Source organism: Sceloporus occidentalis, unplaced genomic scaffold, assembly GCF_023333645.1.
Source record: "Sceloporus occidentalis isolate IW3139 unplaced genomic scaffold, rSceOcc1.0.p SCAF_4, whole genome shotgun sequence".
Classification (NCBI taxonomy): domain Eukaryota; kingdom Metazoa; phylum Chordata; class Lepidosauria; order Squamata; family Phrynosomatidae; genus Sceloporus; species Sceloporus occidentalis.
Window position 1 is genome coordinate 157,606,740 of NW_028316984.1, and position 21,593 is coordinate 157,628,332.

At 38.3% G+C, this 21,593-nt stretch overlaps 1 protein-coding gene across 7 annotated transcripts in view; it reads left to right on the forward strand.

Moving 5' to 3' along the window:
- AKAP6 (A-kinase anchoring protein 6) overlaps window positions 1-21,593 on the forward strand; it is a 330,076-nt gene that overhangs the window by 247,799 nt on the left and 60,684 nt on the right. For 6 of the 7 annotated variants that reach the window (XM_089522088.1, XM_089522091.1, XM_089522084.1 and 3 more), the window contains exons 10-11: window positions 12,202-12,348; window positions 20,515-20,739. In XM_089522088.1, the coding sequence (XP_089378214.1) occupies window positions 12,202-12,348; window positions 20,515-20,739 (372 nt within the window). The remainder of the gene's footprint in view (window positions 1-12,201; window positions 12,349-20,514; window positions 20,740-21,593) is intronic. The other variant, XM_089522087.1, reaches the window with a different exon arrangement.

The following is a 21,593-nucleotide window of genomic DNA, read 5'->3' on the forward strand; positions in this document are numbered from 1 at the left end:
AGGCTTAAGCTGTTAAGGATTTTTAAAAAGCAGCTTACTGTCTTTCTCATTTTTATGGGACAAAATGTACTGCCTTCTACAAATTACTTGATTGACTGATGAAGTGCCATAATTATAGCTGCGCTGCCATTTTGACAAAGCCACAATAACAGATTGTAGTTTAGTTCCCACTCCAGGCATACCACCCTTTGCATAACAAAACCCAGTTTTACTGGTCTAATTCTTATTCAGAACAAAAGACACCTGGAGATGTTAACTGTATACTAACAAGGAAACTTAGAACCTAGGGAAAAATAATAACATTGGAGTACAACTGGGGTGGGAGGGGGTCGAGGTTGTACAGTTATTTCAGAAGGAATTGTATCTAATGAAGAGTTGTCTAAAGGGCTGCTTGTTTGGAACTAATTAAAGACAGATCTCCTAAATAGCAAAAGGTTCATGGGAATTACATTAGGTGTCTGGAGACTTGTTATTCTTTTGGCACTCCGAGAGGATTGTTGAAGTTGTTAGTCGAGAAAGAAAGCATCCTAATAACAGCCCTTGTTCCAAAACCAACCCAGTGCCGTGCTCCAGCTTTTTGGCTTAAACTCACTGTATTTATATTGCTGGTGGTGTTGCAGTAAGATTCATAACTGTGGTCCAGAGTCCTGCCTGAAGAAAACATTTTTTGCTTGAACACATTATAGTGAGAAGAGTCTTGCGCTTTCACTCCATGCATTTTCAGCCTTCAATTAACGTGAAAGCAGTACAATGCCTATGCAACTTCTCTTGCCTAGTGGTGCACCATTTATCATTGCAGTTTTACATTGACCTTGACACCCACTTCATTAGAATAAAGATTGTCTACCATTTAGGTTACATTGTTCCTCTGCACAGAGACCCCATGCAAATTTCTGTTCAGATAGAAGAGCTGTGAGCCTGTCAGAGGTCATCTGCATTAAATGATTGCAGCTATTTTCCAACTGCTTCTTTTCATTCTACTCAATTCAGGCTAGGAGGATCAATCAAGCCTTCTGCCTGAAACAGTGGGACTGCTGGGAATATAACTGTTTTTGGTGGTACTGGATATGCCCCAAACAGTATTAAATATTTAATATAAACTCATTAAAGGGCACAAAAGATATTATAGTTACAGTAAAAAAAATTTAAATAGTTCGGATCACTTTCCTTCACAAAAGCAGAGCAATTGGTATAAATACTCTATTTTATTATGGACAAAAATGAGTCCACAAAGTTATTAGAGCATATCTTCCATAGAATTATATTAGTGATAGAAGGAGTGGGGAGATGGAAGGACTGTCCGATTTATATACATTATACTCTATCTGGAACTATTGAAACAAAATCATTATTTTTATTATGCACTTGTTCGACTACTGAGCTTTGGTTTTTGTATGGGAATAAAGCAGTGAGGTTGTTGTTGTTTGTTCACAAGAAAGATCGAAAAAGACTAAGTTACTGGTCCCCTCCTTGAGTTTTCAGAGTGATATAATTGGAATTAAATTATTAATGAGAGATACTTTTTAAAAGATTGTTTTATGATCCTCTGTTAGGGGATTTGCAATTCATTTTAATATTTGTAGTTTGATTTATATTAAAAATAATGCAATCTATGTCCAATTAACAATACATGGCCAAAGTAATGTGATTTCTAGATCATGTGAACAGAATAAGCTAGAAGAAGAAAACAAATTCTTAGCCTCAGATGTAATTTGCTATATGAGTTCTGGCAGTTTTAAATGACATTGCACTTTTTAATGGTTTTTCTAAGGCTCAGCAGCAAATTTATCCCAATCAAGAAAACTTATTATTAATTTACAAGGACAACTGTAGGAGTTTTTATAATTTTCCTGTGCAATTATTTGCCATAACTTGATAGTAGGAGAATGCAAGAAGTTTGCAAGAATTAATGGCTGCTATTTGTCCAGACAAAACACTAATCTGAGGACCTGAACACTGCTCAGACATTCTGGTTGTATTGGCTGTGTATGAAATCTAACCAAGCCTCTGAACTGTTTGTAAAATGTCTCGCTTTGGTATTATGAAAAAGGTGGATGTCTAAGAGCTGTTGTGAAGGGTAGTCTGGCCTCTAGCAGATTCCTTCACTCTGCATGTATACAGCTGAGCTTTGGACCCTGGACTTTGGAATAAAAAGAGGCTTTGTCCATCGATGAATGGCATTAGGCATGGGCTTCCTAAGGGGCCACCATGAAGCCTAGGAAGAGACAAACACTAGCCAGAAAACACAACATGAGTATCTATGTAGATAGATGGCAGACAAAATACAGAAATAAACATATGTGGATATTTTAATGCAATGTACACATGTGAATATAATTGGAGAGTATATCCACAGGGTTGTGTTACAAACAGTAAGAATTTTGCACTGGATAGAGAGGAATTCTTTGTGAAGCATATGTATATGTATTTATCTATAATATGTGTGTATTTATAGCTGAAAGTTATTTTCCTACAAGAGACTGTCTTTTAAAAATGTGCTGAGCATGGTTTAGGTAAGCCGCAATCATATATCTTAATTCCTGAAATTAGCAAATAATATTGTGACACTAAAACCATTAGAAAGTGGATTGAGTGAAACGTCAGAAAAAGGAAAAACTCTCCAAATAATGTAGCTTACTTCCAGCAGCAGAGAAATGTTCGCTGGTTTAATTTGTCTCTCCTTTATAGCCATAGCTCTGCTGTGTGTTCAGTATGTCTAGTCTCTTTTCACTATAACCAACAGAAGCACCATACAAAAGTCTTACAATGGATGTCTTAATCTCTCTGTGTGCTTTTAGAGCATTATTTTGAATTCCATCATGCAGCCTCCCCCTCCCTTTCCGCTTCTGAAGTTTTATTACAACAACAGAATTCCCAGGGAGCTTTAGGAGCAAGGGCCGCATAATATTGCCCTAACGTTTCGCTCCAGGGAGGGAATATGTATCTTGGCCCTGATCTTCTTCCTTCCTTCCTTTCCTTCCTTTTCCTTTTTTTCTTTTTTGTTGTTGATGATGTTCTTCTTTTGAAAAGTGTATACAATGAAGTCTTACTACATTATTAAATGAGTACCGATATTTTGTTGCTGTTGTTGCTGTTGTTGTTTACCACACATTTGACATCCACAGATCTTTAATGATGATTTCTTTCTTTGACCTCTCAGTGACTAGGCATCTTGTTCCTTAACACTGAAGGAAGGGCGGAGGGATGTTTTAGTTGCTCAATGAGGGCCTTCCAGGCCAGTTTCAAAATAGCTTATTCTTCTGGTTTCTATGGTGACAATTAATGCTGTTTCAAGGCATTGTCCCAGTCTCTATTTGGACAGAAATTTGGGGTGTGATTTTTCACACACATACACACACACACACACACACAGAAAAGTAGAAAACTTTAGGAAACATGCCTCAGAAGTTTCTCTAGATAATATTTTCTAAACATCTTGGTTATGCTCCCACAAATGGGTTTTCAGGTGTTTTTTTTAAAAAACAAAATTAAAAACAATGTGAATAAATGGCACATTTTTAAATAAATTAAATTGTTTTTTTTTTTAAATGAGGAGGAGAACACAGGGGAAGGAGGAGGAAAGGGGGGAGTCAAAATTTCTCTGCTTCAATAGCATTTCTTGCTCTTTCTCAAGTAGATTCAAAATAAAGCAATCCCCATTTGTTCGTATAGGTACACACAGCTGACTACATTGTTATATATTTCTCAATCCCTGAAATTAATGAATAATATGGTGTCATATTATATATGTCTCATATATGGATTTTTTTTCCTCCCAGCTAAGTGCAGTGGAACATGAAATATTAATCATTTTATTTATTGCAGCTATTGTTGAATGGAGGGAAAGAGGAGAAAGGAAGGGGAAATCTTGTGACTTTTAGAATTCTTAATCTCATTTTTGGCTATTGAACAGTAATCTATATCATAACATTCGCAGACTGTCACAATGGAGCAGCCTTTGCTCACTTAATGCTGAGGGTAGAATGAATATGAAGATTAAATTATCTTCTCACCACAGGATAAAGGAGTCCTACTAGACTGGGGTTGTGCCGCACTGATAGAGCTGGGTAGCTAATTTTGCCTGAGAGTGTAGGTGTTTGATGGGTAAAGGCAGAAAAAACCACACACATTAGCAATACCATGTAGAACTCTCACTCGGCAGTGCTGTAGGTACTTTTCTCACATTCGAATAAATAACTTTGCTTTAATTCCTACACCTTGATACAATACTGACTGTTCTTTTCATAAGCAGTATCTCTTGCAATTAAATGGATTTTTTGGCAGTTTTCCCTGCCACTGTATAATACATTTTAAATCAACCAGCATCTTTCATCGTGCTGTTTACACAGTAGGTTACATGGTGACAGAGCCAGACAGCATAGAGAAAGCAGGACTTCTTTATTTTTATCTTTCAAAAATATAGTATTCTTTTATATTATCTGTCATGGGCTTTCTTTGTACTAGATTGCCTAGCAAAACCAGTATATTTAGCACAAAAATTAAATGATATGCATTAAGCTTTTATGATAACTGGAGCATTATGACTAAGAAGCACATGGTACCTGTTTTGTTTAGTTCTTGATCTCCCTCAACTCAAGAGTGTCACCAAAATCCTTTGCAGCCCAAAGTGGTTAAACCCAGCCTATCACAGGGAGAAAATATTAACTAGCCAAATCCACGACAGTCTCAGACAGCTAGAGGACTCCCTTAGTCTATTAATCCACTCAGCCAGAGAAAGAAAGAAAAAACTAAAAGAAGTAAAACCAACTGGATTTCAGTGCCTAGCTGAAATGGACTTGGATTTCTCTTGATATTATGCATACTTATGGAAATAATTATGTAAATCCTTTTCAGCTATATCATCTTTAAATAGAAATCAGATTACACAAAGCAGATTGTAATCTCCCCTAGTCACCCTTTCCATCTGAAAAGGCAATCATATAGAGCCAACAAGCATACTTGTTGGCAATTTTAGCCAAGGAAAATGGTTATCTGCTGTGTGATCCAGTCCCATAATTCCAAAGCTGATTGCCTCTTGTTAATGCAAATTTTTAGAAACTACAGCTTCTGGTTTCTTTTCACATATCAAAAAGACAAGTTTCTGTTATAAATCTAGACAATCCCTTGGTTGCCTGTTATGCATATTCATGCTTATTTTGGATACACCAACACCTGATCAGTGTTCATTAATAATGAGAAATGCTTTAAATCACCTCATTTAAAACATTTTGCTCTGTGATCCACAAATGACTAATATTTGAAGTTGGCAAAATACAAATGATGTTCATGTGCAGTGCAAATGAAAGATTAAAATATGAAACTAACAATATGCAAACATATTCATGCAAATTCCAAGGATCTATTAGCTGAAACAGCGATTTCACACCTTTCTTGTTTTCTGTTAAGTACCCTTCAATTGTATTTTTGTTTTGTTTTGTCAGCATACATGTTCATGGATCTGGCAAGAGCACCCATGTTTTAAACATTCTTTAGTCTACTTTGACTTTGTTATACTTACCCTGATTTTAATTTTTCCTCCCTTGGAACAACAACATGAATAGCTTTCTTCTCTGAGTTTGAAGAAAAGAAAGCATAATGTTTAGCATGCAATTTACTAATAGGTTCACATGATTTATGTAGGCCTTTTAAATGCTTTTGGGATAATTGTGCTTCATAGTAGTACCCAAATAAAATGTACATATTGGCACAGTTTCCCCAACCTTTTAAAAAATACTGAACAGGAAGAATAAATGGGTGTGTGAGAGAAACAAAAACAGAAATAAGGACACTGAGCTAGTCAGAAAGAGTTTGTTGAGACAGAAAGAAGAATCCTCTTGATGATGACTTAACCAGGAATTATGACAGTGTCAGTACTTTCTCAAATGTTATGCAAGGAGGTATCAAATAGCTCCTTGTATAATGCTTTTTTTTTTGGCTGTACAAAGACAGCTGCATGGCACTCAACTGCACCTCCATTTCAACCCAAACAGCTAGCAGTTGGCTGTAGAGTGTGCATACGCACTACACTGGAGTGCAGGGAAAAGGAGACTTTATCATCATGGAGATCTAGTATATGTACACTGATGGAGCTTCACACATCAACAGCACTATAAAGGTTGCTGCCACACTACAAAATCAATGCAGTTTGACACTGCTTTAGTTGTCATGGTTCCATCCTGTGGAATTCTGGAATTTGTAGCTTGCTGTAGCACCAGAGCTCTCTGACAGAGAAGGCTAAATAGCTCAATAAACTACAAATCCCAAAATTCTATAGCATTGAGGCATGGCTATTAAAGTGGTGTCAAACTGCATTAATTTTGTAGTGTTGATGCAGCTATAGAATCTTATCCAGACTAGCCAGGTTGTGATTAACTGAACTGTTGGCAATGAACAAACCCTGTAACACTTCAATGCATACACAGCATAGAATGTATTTTCTAAATTCCAGGCTCTCCAGTTGTTTGAACTATAACTTCCATCTTCTCAGCCCGGCCAGTTGTAATCCATCACCTCTGGAGAGCACTAAGTTGGAGAAGGAGGGCAGTGGTTGGTGCTAACTGCCCTTGAGTCAACCCCAATTCATGGCAACCTTGTGGATGAGACATCTCCAAGATCCCCTATCCTCCACTGCTCTGTCAAAGTCCTGTAGCTTCAGACTCATGACTCCCCTGATTGAGAGGCTGTACAGACCAGCGATAAACACTGGCATGGGGGTGGAGTGGGGATGTGGTGACTCCACCCCCATGCCAGCACGATGCTGTACAGTGGAAGGCGTCATGGCACTCCCTTGGCACAGCATGTACATGCACTGCACCAAAGGAGTGCCAAAAAGCACTGGCAGTGGAAGCTATGGCACCTTTTCTGCAGTGCAAAAAGCCGCTTTTTGCAGCTCCTTTTTGCACCATGGAAAGGCCAGATCAGGGGCGCAGCATGTGGTTGCCACGGCCCTGATCCAGCTAAGATAGTGGCAGCATCTCACCTCCCCTTAGGGGCTGTCGGTACAGCCCCTGAGTCTATCTATTTGAGTCTTGATCTTCCTCTCTTTCTACTGCCCTCTACCTTTCCTAGAATTATTGTCTTTTCTAATGAGTCATGCCTTCTTATGCTGTGGCCAAAATACAACAGCCTTAATTTAATCATTTCAGCTTTTGGGGAGATTTCACATCTGACCTGTTCAAGGACCCATTTGTTTGTCTTTTTGGTTGGCCACAGTATCCTTAGCACTCTACTCCAGTACCACATCTCAAATAAATTTATTTTTTTCAACCCATACTTGATGATTGGGAATACAATGGCTTGAACAATTATAACTTTAATGTTCCGTTGTATATCTTTACTCTTTAGGATCTTTTCTAGTTCTTTCATAGCTGCCTTTCCTCTTTCTAGTCTTCTTCTCATTTCTTGACTGCAGTCTCTGTTCTGATCAATGCTTAACCCAAGGTATGGGAACTCTTTTACTATTTAGATTTCCTCATTGTCTGGACTGAATGTATGTTTATCCTCCATGGTCATTTTTTTATGTTCAGTAGTAATCCTGCCTTTACACTTTTGATCTTCCTTAGTAATTGTTCCAAGCCCATGATGTTTTCTGCTAGTAGTATGATGTCATCTACATATCTTAGACTGTTGACATTCCTTCCTCCCACCTTTACTCCTCCTTTTTCCAAGTCTCTGCTCTTCATATGATTTTTTCTGCATACAGGTTGAACAAATAGAGTGATATTATGAAGTCTTGCCTGAACTCTTTGCTCATTGGGAACAATTCTGTTTCATCATATTCTGCTTTAACAGTAGCCTCTTGTCCTAAATACAAATTTCTCATCAGGACTATCAGATGCAGTGGCACTCCTGCATCTTTATGAGCCATGCATAGCTTTTTGTAATCTACACAGTCAAATGCTTTGCTATAGAGGGCACAGAATCATGAAACCCCCATTCTGGTAATATTCCTAAATGTGTACATTTACTTACTCTCATATAAAAGAACTTCCACTCTGTTATATGAGAAAGTACAAAATTTTCTATTGCAATAGGAATAAAACTTGCTCATATTTCAGACCATGAGTATCCAGTCCTTTGCACAGGAACTGGGCATCCCTCAGGATCAGTGCAATGCAACTTTCTGCTGTGGTGTCCCCACAGACTCCCTGCAGTACACAACCCCTCTCCCCATACTTATCCTGTTGGTAAATTTGTGTATGGGTGGAGAGTGTGTGGGTGGAGCAAGGAATAAGCTGCAAATTGCAATGAGCTTTCAAAAACTTTCTTGCAGCAGGAAGAAAACTGATTAAATTACTCCTTGTTAAAAAACAACAACAACATTTAGGGGTTGTCTACATGGGCCAAATGGCCTGGCTTCCCCCCTGGCCTCTCATCAGCGGGTTTAGATGACACAGGCCCAAAAACCCATGTCAGGATTGAGCCCAATCCTTATTGTGCAGACATGGATCCAGAGGATCTGGTCTGACCCCAAGGTAAAGAAGATTTATGTTGTGGTAAAATAGCCTTGGTTTTGTCCAGAGTTTCTTAGAAACTCTGCGGCAAAACTGGGCTGTTCAGACGACCCTCCATGCTCCTTACTTTTCCATGGGATATCTACCTGAGAAGCCCTCTACTCACCCTGTCTCATGGGGTCCCTGGACACGTGGCTACCACAAGGTGGCCATGTCTAATTTCCACATTAGATAGGACAACTAGGGAGGCTTCTCATATCGATCGCCTGCTAGAAAGGTAAGGAGTAGGTCCTGGGTTGGCATGAGGACAGCTATTTGAACACCTGCTTGTCCCCATGCCAGTGACGAACCTGGGTGAACACTAGGGGCAGGATAGCATGGACTCTGCCCATGTTATCCTGCCCTGTCTACTCAGGCCCCTAGTGAAGAATTATACCCCTACAACTTACTAAGATCATTTCCTTTCCTGTTCTTTCCATCTCTTCTATTCTTTTACCTTGAACCCTGGAAATGGTATTTTGGAGTACTCTAGTTGTGGAGCACTTTCCTGAAGAGACCTCCTCTGCTCCCTTTCTGGTGGTTGCCTACCATAGGAAGACTTTTCTTTTTTAACAGAAACCTTTGATTCTTGGCTCATGCTTCTTTGTATTATTCTGGATTTTAGTCTATAAGAAAAATGGTTTTCTTGTAAACATTTTCAACCGATGGTTCTTAATGATGGGTTTGTGAATGTCTTTGCCTTGTCAGACTGACCTCTTAATCTATGGTCAGGTTATGCAGATTAAGAGGCTGCTCTGTTCCAATAGTGACTAGTTTGGGACTAACATTTGGTCCAATCACATTATGAGGATTAAAGAACTGCACAACTAGTTTTGTGTGTATACGGGTTTGAGTTGGGTTTGAGTTTTTCAAGTAGCACTCCATTTCCCTGTCACATGGTCAGCCACTTCTGATGCTGATGGTACTTTCAATGATAAGAGGAGATTTGGTCTGAGATATCACAACAGTTGTCAGGAATGTTTTTGCTGGGTCTGAAAAATGTGATCAAGAGGACTTTAAACTGAGTTATGTGGGGGTGGAGGATAGTATTCTTGGGGTTCATCAAGTTTTCATCAAGTGGTGGAGATAATAGCTGACAGTTATATAGAGAACAGGAACCCAATAGTAGGAGGGGGGGAAATCCTTAGGCATCTAGGGGGAATGGCCCATCCATACCTGACAGCCTGATGACAATACCATGAAAGATTCTAGAATACACAGTTTGTAAGCACTTAGAAAGAAATGCCAATATGGTTTCTCAAAAGCATGTCATTCCAGACTAATCTTACCTCCTTTTTTATATAGAATTACAAGCTTGGTAGATGAAATGAATGCTGTGTGTGTAGTGTATCATGATTTCAGCAAGACCTTTGATAAGGTCTTCTATTATATTCTTTCAAAATAGCTAGTAAAATGTGGGCTAGAAAATGCTACTGTTAGATGAATTTGTAGCTGGTTAAAAGACCAAACCCAAAGAATGCTCACTAATGGTTCATTTTCATCCTGGGGGGAAGTGGCTAGTGGGATGCCACAGGGTTTTGTCCTGGGCCCAGTGCTATTCAACATCTTTATCAATGACTTGTCTTAGATGATGGACGAGAGGGCATGTTATCAAATTTGCAGATAGCATCAAATAAGGTGGAGTTGCTAATACCGCAGAGGACAGGATCAGAATTCAAAATGACAAACAGATTAGAAAGCTGGACCAAAAGTAGCAAAATGAACTTCAAAATGGAGAAATGTAAGGTACTACACATAGGCAGTAAAAAATGAAATGCGCAGATATAGGATGGGAGACCTACCTTGACAATAGTACACATGAAAGGGACCTGGGAGTCTTACTAGCTGAACGTAAGTTAACATGTGTGATGCTGCAGCTAAAAAGCCCAATGTGATTCTAGGCTACATCAGTAGGAGTATAGAGTGTAGATCACTGCACTTAGTGAGGTACTGTACTTAGGGCGAAAAAATGAAATGCACAGATATAGGATGGGGAACACCTGACTGAATGAGACTACGTGTGTAAGGGATCTGGGAGTCCAAGTAGACCACAATTTGAACATGAGTCAACAGTGTGGTGTGGCAACTAAAAAGGCCAATGCAATTTTAGGCTGCATCTATAGAAGTATAGTGTCTAGATCAAGGGAAGTAATAGTGCCACTCTATTCTGCTCTGGTCAGGGCTCACTTGGAATATTGTGTCCAGTTCTGGGCACCACAATTCAAAAAGGATGTTGAGAAACTGGAGTGTGTCCAAATGAGGGTGACTAAAATGGTGAAGGGTCTAGAACCCATGCCCTATGAGGAACGACTTAGGGAGCTGGGGATGTTTAGCCTGGAGAAGAGAAGGTTAAGAGGTGATATGAGAGCCCTGTTTAAATTTTTGAAGGGATGTCATATTGAGGAGGGAACAAGCTTGTTTTCTGCCACTCCAGAGAACAGGACCCGAAACAATGGATGCAAGCTACAGGAAAGGAGATTCCAGCTCAACATTAGGAGGAACTCCCTGACGGTGAGGGCTGTTCGACAGTGGAACACACTCCCTCAGAGTGTGGTGGAGTCTCCTTCCTTGGAGGTCTTTAAACAGAGGCTGGATAGCCATCTGTCAGGGATGCTTTGTTTGAGATTTCCTGCATGGCAGGGGGTTGGCCTGGATGGCCCTTGCGGTCTCTTCCAACTCTATGATTCTATGTTCAAGGGAAGTCATGTCTTGGTCAGACCTCACCTGGAATACTCTGTCCAGTTCAAGAAGATATTGACAAGCTGGAAGTAGGCCAGAGGAGGAAGACCAAAATGGGACAAAGTCTGGAAGGCATGCCCTATAAGGAGTGGCTTAGGAAACTGGGTATGTTTAGCCTGGAAAAGATAAGATTTAGAGGTAACATGATAGCCATGTTTAAATATTGGAAGGGATTTCATATTGAGGAAGGAACAATCTTGCTTTCTGCTGCTCCAGAGCACTGGATTGAAAGCAAAGGAAAAAAGATGGCACCTAAAAATAAGGAAGAATATCCTGATGGTAAGAGCTGTTCAACAGTGGAATACGCTGCCTTTGAGTGTGGTGGAGTGTACTTCTTTGGAAGTTTTTAAACAAAGCCTGGTTGGTAATCTGTTTGGGGTGCTTTATTGTTTATTCCTGCTTGACGGAGGGTTGGATTAAATGGTCCTTGTGGTCTCTTCCAACTCTGTACTTCTATTAGTCTAAGTGGCAATCAAAGTAAAGTAATTATAAAAAAACCTAGGCATAGCTAAATTCTTATTTGTACCTAAAATTTATTTTTAGATCCAAATAGATACGTTGAAGTTGGGAAAGACTGGAAAAACATTTGCTTCCTCTAAGAAACTGGGACCATAAGGGAACATTAGACTCTACCCTTAAAGTGCCTTTCCATGTATCCATTTTCTTTCAGCAGTGTAAATGACTGGTCACCATTCTCTCTCCAGAACCACTCAAATGTGAAAAAACAAAATAATGGATTTGCAGATGTTGTCAAAGTGCCTAGCCTGCCAATAGTGACACGTCTGTCAATAATAACTGACATTTTGTAAGTCTAATGTTAAAGATGACTTAAGAGCTACACAAACATAAAATATTAACAGTGGAGATTGCCATTATATTTAAACATCTTGCTTTCTAAGATTATTCATTCATTCATTCATTAAAAAACGTTTTCTCTTCTTACGCCTAACCCATTTGTTTTCCATTTTAGAGGTACAGTGTTGAAATGTCAATCAGACACCCCAAAAAGATGGAACTGCTGAGTAAAGTTGAAGCTTTGAAGAGAAGCGGTGTGTCACTGCCCAATGATCTCCTTGAAAAAGTGGATTCAATTAATGAAAAATGGGAACTGCTTGGGGTATTTGCATTTTTATTACTGTTTGTGAGTTGTGTGTCCTTTTTGTGGCTTAAAGTATTCTGTCTGTCTGATTTCTAATTTGAAGCACAAATATCTCTTTCATTCAATTCACTTACACACATTTCAAACAAGCTACTCATGCTATTACAGGGGGGAACATAGTATTTTCCTTGTCTGTTGATTTTTTTCATCCCCTACTTGTCTCTTGTCTGACTTTAATAATTTTGATTCTTTAATACAGGAAAAAATCTAAGTAAAATATGCCATGTATTATGGGTTTGCACCAAGTCAACTATAATACAGTATATCTGATATACACTGACTGTCATGCTTGAGTGAATGTTAATAGAATTTATTCTGAAGGTACATGTTAGAGACATCTACTCTTTAACTATTTACTATACCCTTAAGATGAAAAGTGGGGATGTCACTACATATTTCAGGTCACACTGATGGCTCAAAAAACAAATATGCAAATTTTATATAAATCTAAGTCTTAAGTCTGAGGATGCAGTCAGAAGATGTTTCATGCTGCAATATTCAGCTTGTCTTTGACAAAAGCAGAAAAAGAAAGAAAAGAAAGGTTTCATATAATTCATTTCATGCTATAATGGTTCAGTCTCAGCCAAACATGAGATACAAAAACCTGGCAGAAAATGCAATATAGTTATTCTTTTACCCAGACACCAATAATGCATGATGCAGGAAGCATGATTGCTGACTGCTGTAAGGCACATTAGGTGATGAGAGCACTTTTATTATTTATTTATTTATTTATTTATTTATTTATTTATTTATTATTCATGATCAAAATCAAAAGGTGGATTAGGTTTACAAAACTATTTAAAATATAATTTATTTATTTTTTTAAAAAAATAACAGAGACGATATATTTGTATACCCATTTAACAGAAAGTCTTACAAAGAATAAGTCTGCTTGCTGTGCCATTTCACTCGCCTGAATGGGGAGACTAAATAATGCTGAAGATGAATGTTGTGATGGGAATTTTAAGAATTCTATGGATTCTTTAAAAATGTAAAGAATAAGTTCACTAAAAATAACAGTGTGTGCAAAAACTTTCCTTTTTAACCTGCTTTTCCTGTAAATTGAATAGTTTTCTAAATTTTAAAAAATGCATTTTTTAAAAATCAAGATATTTTTTTCTGCAAACACATGGAGTTGTTTAACTGGGTAGTGTAAATAAATGGAATTTTAAAGTATTATTTCAATATTGCTCATCTTTATTCCTAGATTATACATTAAAATCAATCTACAATAAATGTCCAAAACACACTACAGAAATAATCCAGTTCGAGACCACTTTAACAGTCCTGGCTCAATGTTAGGGAATTCTGGAAACTGTAATTTTGTGAGATATTTAGCCTTCTCTGTCAGAGAGCTCTGGTGACACAATTACAATTACCAGGATTCCCTAGCACAGAACCAGAGCAGCTAAAGCAGTCTAAAACTGGATTATTTCTGCAGTGTGTTTAGGTCCAAAGAAACATTAATTTTATTATATTTTGTTATAAGTTAAAATTACATTGGATTTTAAAAGAGCACACTAAGTAGCGTAAAAAAGCAATAAAAATATAACAAAATCCCACAAATATAACAAATATAACAAAGAAAAAATAAGTACATTAATGATATGCAGAAAAGAACAGAACCTCAGAACAAACAGGAACAAAAGCAGAATCAAAAGCCAGCAATCTCAGCAAAATTAGGAGAGAGACATCTAAAAAACACTGAAAGCTTATTTATTTTATTTATACACCTGGGACCTGAGATAAAAGTGGTATAAAGAATAGGGTCTTCACTAAGCATCTGAAGGTCAGTAGTGAAGTCATCAAGGGGGACTCATTCCAGGTGGAGTTTTACCATCTTGGTATTGCAACTCAGAAAGTCCAGTGCTTGGAAATGAGTTGCAAGTAACTACATTACTTGTAGCGCATTACTTTGAGTGTAACAGTAATGATTTCCTCCCATATTTTAGCATTAGTATTAGCAGTTGTTGCTGCTGCTCTCGGTAAGCGTCCAGGCTGATCATTTTTCTAATGTTTTAAAAAATAAAAGTAGGTTAGCTATCTAAGGTGTATAAGAACCCTAAAGGAACTGTCCAAGGTGCTCTATTGCACGATAGTGTTTAGCACTTTGGTTAGCTCCTTTTACAGTCAGACTAAAACCCCAAAAAGATTCATAACCCCACTAAAATGAAATCCACCAGCTTCTACTGGTGAAATTCCATTCCAAATAGGCTGTAACTGATTAACTTTCCTGCTGACCAAAATGGGGTAGGACTACTCTAACCTCTGCTTGAGCTCCATTGTATTGCTGCAGTAACCATTTTTTTAACCAGAAGTGACATCACATCATTCTCACTGAGCTTTGAGGCCTTTTAGAGAAGAGACCTTGTGTCCTGGACTGCGGCCAGCACACACTGACACACGCTGATAAGAATGGCTTAGCCTAGCAAGTGGAAGCAGAACCTTGCAAGAAGTAAGCGTGAGAGCAGTCCGAGAAGCCAAGCCGAAGTCAGGATACCGGGAGTCAGAGTAGTCAAAGCAGTCCACGATCAAAGCAGCCAGAAGATAACAAGGGTCCAGTCCAAGGTCAAAGCAACAAGGAGTCAAGATACAAGGAGCCAGAGCCAGCAGCAATCACACAAAGGGATCATGCAATAAACTCTGGCACTGAGTGGAGGCCTCTCTGCAATCCTCTTGGATCTGCCCCTGCAAGCACTCTCAGCCCTTCTCTGTTTGTAAGCTGATCTTGACTGGCCATGACACCTTGCTGCTTGGGGGGAGGGGTGCCTGAAACAGCATTGCAAATACTTTTAAAAACACTTCAGCACTTTTTTCCACTGAAAAACATTTTTAGAACAAAATAAGGTACTTAAGGGGGAACACGGGGAATTTGGTGGCTGGTGGGATGGTCTGAAGGACCTCCCAAAGGTTTGCATCCAATCCTCACGACACAATTCCCACACCTGATCCAAACAAACAAAATCATACTGGGAACTGGAAAAGGAGCATATGGTAGTATTAATAGTGGAAGTCTATTTTTGTGTGTGCGGAGGTTTATTTTAGCAGTTAGTGCCCAAACAAACTGTTGGATTTTGAAAGACTCAGGGATCTGACTCATATTTGTAATCCTAACTATAGTAGAGACATTAATTCTTTCTTCAAGAATTGATTCAATAGATCTAATCTAGATGAGGATATCAATAAAGTACATACCTTATTATTTTTCTCCCAAACCTGGCTCACTTCAGTTAGTGTGATCTACAAACACAGAGCTATCCAGCTGATCCCAGCACTTACTACATCTTGATACCAAACTTTTACCTAAGGTTGGCCCTATGACAGGGGAATGAGCAGAGCTTGGGAAATTTACTTTTTTGGACTAGCAATTCCTAGATTACCCTTGGCCAGCACAGCCATAGAGAGTTGGGACTTTGAAGCCCTAAAAGATAATTTATTAACAAGCTGTGACACTGAGATGTGACTTCTTCAGAAGCTCAAACTGAAATGCTTCTTGAGCATATGGAACTAACTGTGCACATTTTAAAAATCTCTATGTAAGAGTTTCATCAATTTAATCACAAGCGCAGGCTTAACCTCTAGTTACCCTTGATAAGTTATATGATCAATCAGATGAACAACTAATCAACTTTTCTTCATTAAAATAATCAGATTTTAAAATATAAACAAAACACTACACTGCCTTTAAAATGGATTTTAAAGACTCTTTCTTTCTTGCATGCTAAGATCAAGATGCAGTTTTATATCACTTTTTCAAATTAATTTCTGCATTTACAAAAAAGTTGCTTTTTCCTCTTAAATGAAATTTCATGTATAATAAGCAGTTTTTGATTGAGGTTTTTTTAATTTAATAGGAAAAACTGCGGAAACTAACAACACTAGGCATACTGTTTTAATTGGCATGATTACATTTTAATTGGCATGAAAAAAAATTAAAGACAAGGATTTTAACTTCTAACAATAGTAAAATAGAGAGATATGGTTTTTAATATTACTTTCATCTAAGGTGAACAGTGTGGAATGGAAATACATTAGAATGAAATGTCAGTGGTGCGTACAGTTTAATCTGTGAAATTTTGTCCCCTGTGCTGAATATTACTCAGTCTCAATTGCATATTAAACAACCCTATCAAGGCAGGCATTGGCATCTGCTGTGCTGACACAAATTGTGAATTAAATGAAATTGATGTCCTCTGTCGTATATTTATGAAGACGGACCATTCTCTGAAGTATTCTGTTTATGAAGAATTTATGATTGCAAACTGTTCCAGAACAAAAAAGTGGCAATAAATTCTTTTTTGTGACCCTACCCTCCAAGGGCATTGATTTCACCTCCTGCTGCTACTTTTGTTACAGCATAAAAACAATAGCTAAAGCTGAATTCCACTGAGAGCCTTCAAATTATCAATATTTGGGCCATCAAAATGGAAGGGTGTTGCCAAGAATATGTGTTGTTTTTCTGTAATGATCTCCCAAAACACATTATTTGCACAGTGCTTTAGAATAGATGAGTATCTGTTGATTTAATTCATTGTGTGTTTCAAAGCTTACCCTTCGACTGTAAATTCTCAAAACACTTCATCTAAAGTAATCCTACTGACTTGGATGGGTTATCCAAACCCTGCCCTCCTTTAAGGATTCATTGATTAGTACAGCCTATAAAGGACCAGCTTCTGGAACTTAGCTTTCATCACCCTTAATGGACATTGGTCCAGTTTCTAAACAATTGCTGTCACGGCCCTGATCATATCCTTTGTTTCTCTAGGGAAAAATAAAAACAAAGCAGAATGGAGTTTTTATAAATTGTATTTTTGGCTCTTACCTAAACTAGCCCAAATCCAGCTGAATACAACTGCCAAAGAGATTGCAAATCCATAGAACCTGGAAAAGTTGCTTTTCTTGAAGCTTCTGGAATCTTCTAACCAGCAAGGCCAGTGACTATGCTGCCCAGGGGCATTTTTTGAACTGTAGTCCAAAAAGGTGGCTTTTTGAAGTTCTGTGAAATCTTCAGTTTGAGCACATGATAATCAAATGAACAGACATGACTACATAACAACAATATAAAAATAAATTTAAAAATATACCCAAGTCTGTTTTGCTTATACCACGGTAATGATTCTTCTATGGCCTCACTGCCATGCCATAGTTGTTATATTTTAAATAAAATAATTTTAAAACAACCATTGGTTACTTCTGATGCATGGTGTACTCTGATGGTCTACAATTTCACTTCCTAAGTTTCTGTAATAAATGCATGTGTCTAAGACTGCACATAAGAAGAAAAAAGGTTCTGAGAATCATCACAACAAATTTTTAATCTTGATTTTCAGTTGGGTTTTACTACCACTGATTGGTTTCTAAATATGCAGCATAAGGATTAAGCTGTGTGTTAACAAATCTTACATGGTACCCAATGGTGGCTTCACCATTGGCAAGTGCCCTGTTGACTTATCCAGTTCCCATTGATTTAGTGGGACTGCTGTAGTTTGGACTGATAATTGCAAGTAGGTCTTTGAAGCCTAAGTCATGGTAATATCAGGGTCAGACAGTCAGAATGTGCTTCCAAAGAGGCCACTAACAAATCCAGCAAGTTCCATGTGTTGGGTTAGCAGATTTCAGGCCCTGGCTTCTTGTTTCCAACCCCCACGGTGAGTGGGGAAAATAACAAGGTTAGAGCATTGCCTTGGAAGTTTGTGAGCCCTGGTGGCGCAGTGGTTAAATGCCTGTACTGCAGCCACTCAGTCACAAACTACAAGCTACCTTGTTTGTGAGTTCAATACCAGCTAGGGTCTCAGAATTGGCTCAGTCTGGCATCCTTCTGAGGTTGCTAAAATGAGTACTCATCTTGTTGGAGGCTATTAGCCTACACATTGTAAACTCTTAGGGAGTACTTAAGTGCACTGATAAGTGGTATAGAAATTGCTATTGCTTGCTATGTATCTTTTTCTTCATTTGTTAAACATGGTATTTTTGTTTTAAATGGCATATTGTGTGCATCTGTTGTCGATGCTTAATGTTTCCCGCTTAATTGCATCACCATGGTTTGCTTCTTGTGATATCACAAGGAATTGTTCCTTGACCTTAGGTTTTGGCCCTTAAATCTCAGGACTTGACTTGCCAGCCTTATCAAACAGTACAGTGGGTCCTTGTTATCCACTGGGGTTTGGTTCCAGGGCCCCCTGTGGATAACAAAATCCGTGAATGCTTGAGTCCCATTAAATATAATGGCATAGTAAAATGGTGTCCCTTGTATAAAATGGAAAAATCAAGGTTTGCTATTTAGAATTTATATTTTTTTGGAATATTTTCAAGCTGTGGATGCATGGATAAAAAATTTGTGGATAAGGAGGGCAGACTGTACTTTCTGCTAAATTGTCCACAGGGAAGGAAGTTCCTTACACAATCTGCTGGTGACTATGGGAAATTAAATCTGCTATTAGTTCAATGTCTACTTCAATATTGTCATTTATCTAAACATAACAAAACAACAATCTTCATACTAAGCTGTTCATTTTATCATCTTACTTGTCTGACCATAATTACTTTCTTAGATATGCACATGGTTGTTATTTTAAAAAAAAGTTCAGTCACTATTAAATGTATAAATATATACAAATACACTATTGTCACTTTTCAAAATGCAGATACAGAAGGTGTAACATTTTAAACATTTACAATACTATTCTAAATAAACAGAGAACCTAAATCATGGATCTTAAATTTTTGCAATGAGACTCCGGTTTATGCATGCCTAGAATATACCAGCTGAAATCCATATTAATTTCAATCTGTTGCCTCTAAGTGTATCTTGAATCTTTACCCAGAAGGGGAAAAATGTACATTGCACATCTCTTAAAATCTCTTAAAATTATCTTAAAATCATCTTAAAATTCAGTTGTTTTCAATATATTAATGATAGATTATTTTTCCCCTCTCATTTTAAAACTCTGGCTAAAATTTCACTAGTATCCCAGCAAATCTAAGTTATTAAATGTTGAACCAGGTGACAAATTCTTATCATTATACCATCACATGTGTCTTGCCAACATCTGATGTTAACAAAACAAAAACTGAGAAGCAAAGTAGTCTTCCATAAGCAGAAGGCACTTTTGCTCATTTAGATGATCATACATCCCAGTTTTGCAAGTTATCCTGAAGTGCTGCTGTCACCTATATTACCTCCCACACTATTTCAGAGGGTCTCTCAGCCATCAGGAATAGCTTGTTGGAATAAGCAGAAGGAGAGAACAGGATGTTCCTCAAACATAGGCCCATTACAGACCGCCCAAAAGGGGCGGTCTTGGGCTGCTGCCGGTTGCAGCGCGGGGAAGCCGCTGCAGCCAAACCGCACGACTTCCCCACGCTGTAAAAAAGGAGCGCGAAAATCGTGTTCCTTCCGGCAACCTGGAAGAGATGTCGCAAGTGCCAAAGCGCACACTCGCGATGTCTCTTCCAGGTTTAGACGTCCGGACACTGCGCGTCCGTTACGTCAAGATGGTCATGCCCGTCTGTATAGGGCGCCGCCATCTTGCCATACGGAATACGCGTGAGGGGCAAGGCGCGTCCGGAAGCGCCGTCCCTCACACGTATTCCTGGTGCAACGACGGCGCCGCTTAGGCCCGTCTGTAAGGTGCCATGGTTCTACTTTGATGTATTTGGATCCCAAACAGTTTTGATGACCCTGATTGTTAAGACAATGGAACCTGGGCTGAGATGTCCATTTTGGTGATCACACACTTGTACTTGATATGTTGTAAATCTCTTCTTAAAACCTCTCTCTTTCATATGGTCAAAATTATTGGGTGGGCATTCTGACCTCGGGACAGTATATCTATGTAAACTCAGACAACTCTACTACCAAGTAGCTATAGATGTATGTTACTTTGGTAAGTTGTTACTGTATCTATGCATTACAGCTTCAGACTTATACCTGCTTACCCCATAGAACTCAGTGGGGCTTAGGTGTTTGGATACATGCATAGGACTGCACTGTAAATGACAGAAAGAAGGAATTAAAATGACTATTGGCAATGTCTAGATAAAGATACTGCTGGTCAGCTATCAGATGCACATCTTTTCAAACATGAGATTAATCCATGGTTTCTTTCTCTTTTCCATTAGAAAACCCTGAGAGAGAAGATCCAAGACACAATGGTAGGGCACAGTGGGTTAGGTCCACGTGACCTGCTTTCGCCTGAAAGCGGCAGCCTGGTAAGGCAGCTGGAGGTCAGGATCAAAGAGCTGAAAGGGTGGCTGAGAGATACGGAGCTTTTTATCTTCAATTCCTGTCTGAGGCAAGAAAGTGAAGGAACAATGAATGCTGAGAAACAACTGCAATACTTTAAGGTAATAAAAAAAACCTCACACACATATACATGCAGCACTGATACAAGGTGAGTTGCTTTCTGGAATAAAATAAACTGAAGAGCATACTTGTGTTACTTCCATGTACTTGCATATTCATTCATACACACATAACTTCCTCCACAGTTTGTATAGAGCAGATTGCTTTTTCAATAGTAGAATTTAATATTAAGGATAAATCTTTTTGTACATATGCATTTACAAGGAACAAAATAATTCAGCCTCCCGTCTTGTCTCCTTATAACTGTTTTCTTGCATTCTGTACTTAATTCTGTATATTTTGCATTCAGCTTAACAAAGACTTATTGTGTGATTTTAGCACTTAAAGTCATACATTCCTTTTGCATAAGTTTAGCATAAATAAATGGAGTGGGGAAATGAATATAACTGGTCCCTGCACTTTGAATTATGGAAACATCTTCGCTCTTGCACTGTAATCCAATTCCCGCCTTTCATCGAGTAAGGATGTAATTCTTCACTAATTTCATTTTGAATCAAGTAAGTTTAGCAATTTTCTTCACACTGTGAAAATGTCTCCAAAACTGTGCAGTGTTCAAACATTATTTGCTATTCAGGACTTATGTGCAAAATGTGCATACTGTATGTTTGGAGTTTTTTACACAAAAACACCCTTTTCTGTGCAAAAATCAGTATTGCTATATAGAAATATTAATTTCTGTCCTGAAAGTGATGTTTTCTGCCAGAAAATGCTATAGCTGGGGACTTATTCTGTATCAAATTTGTACAAGAGTTGTGCAGAAAACCTTTTATGTATTTGTGACAGAATCACTGGGCAGACTTGGTTTCCTGACAGCCTATTATGGTTTGGGCTGACT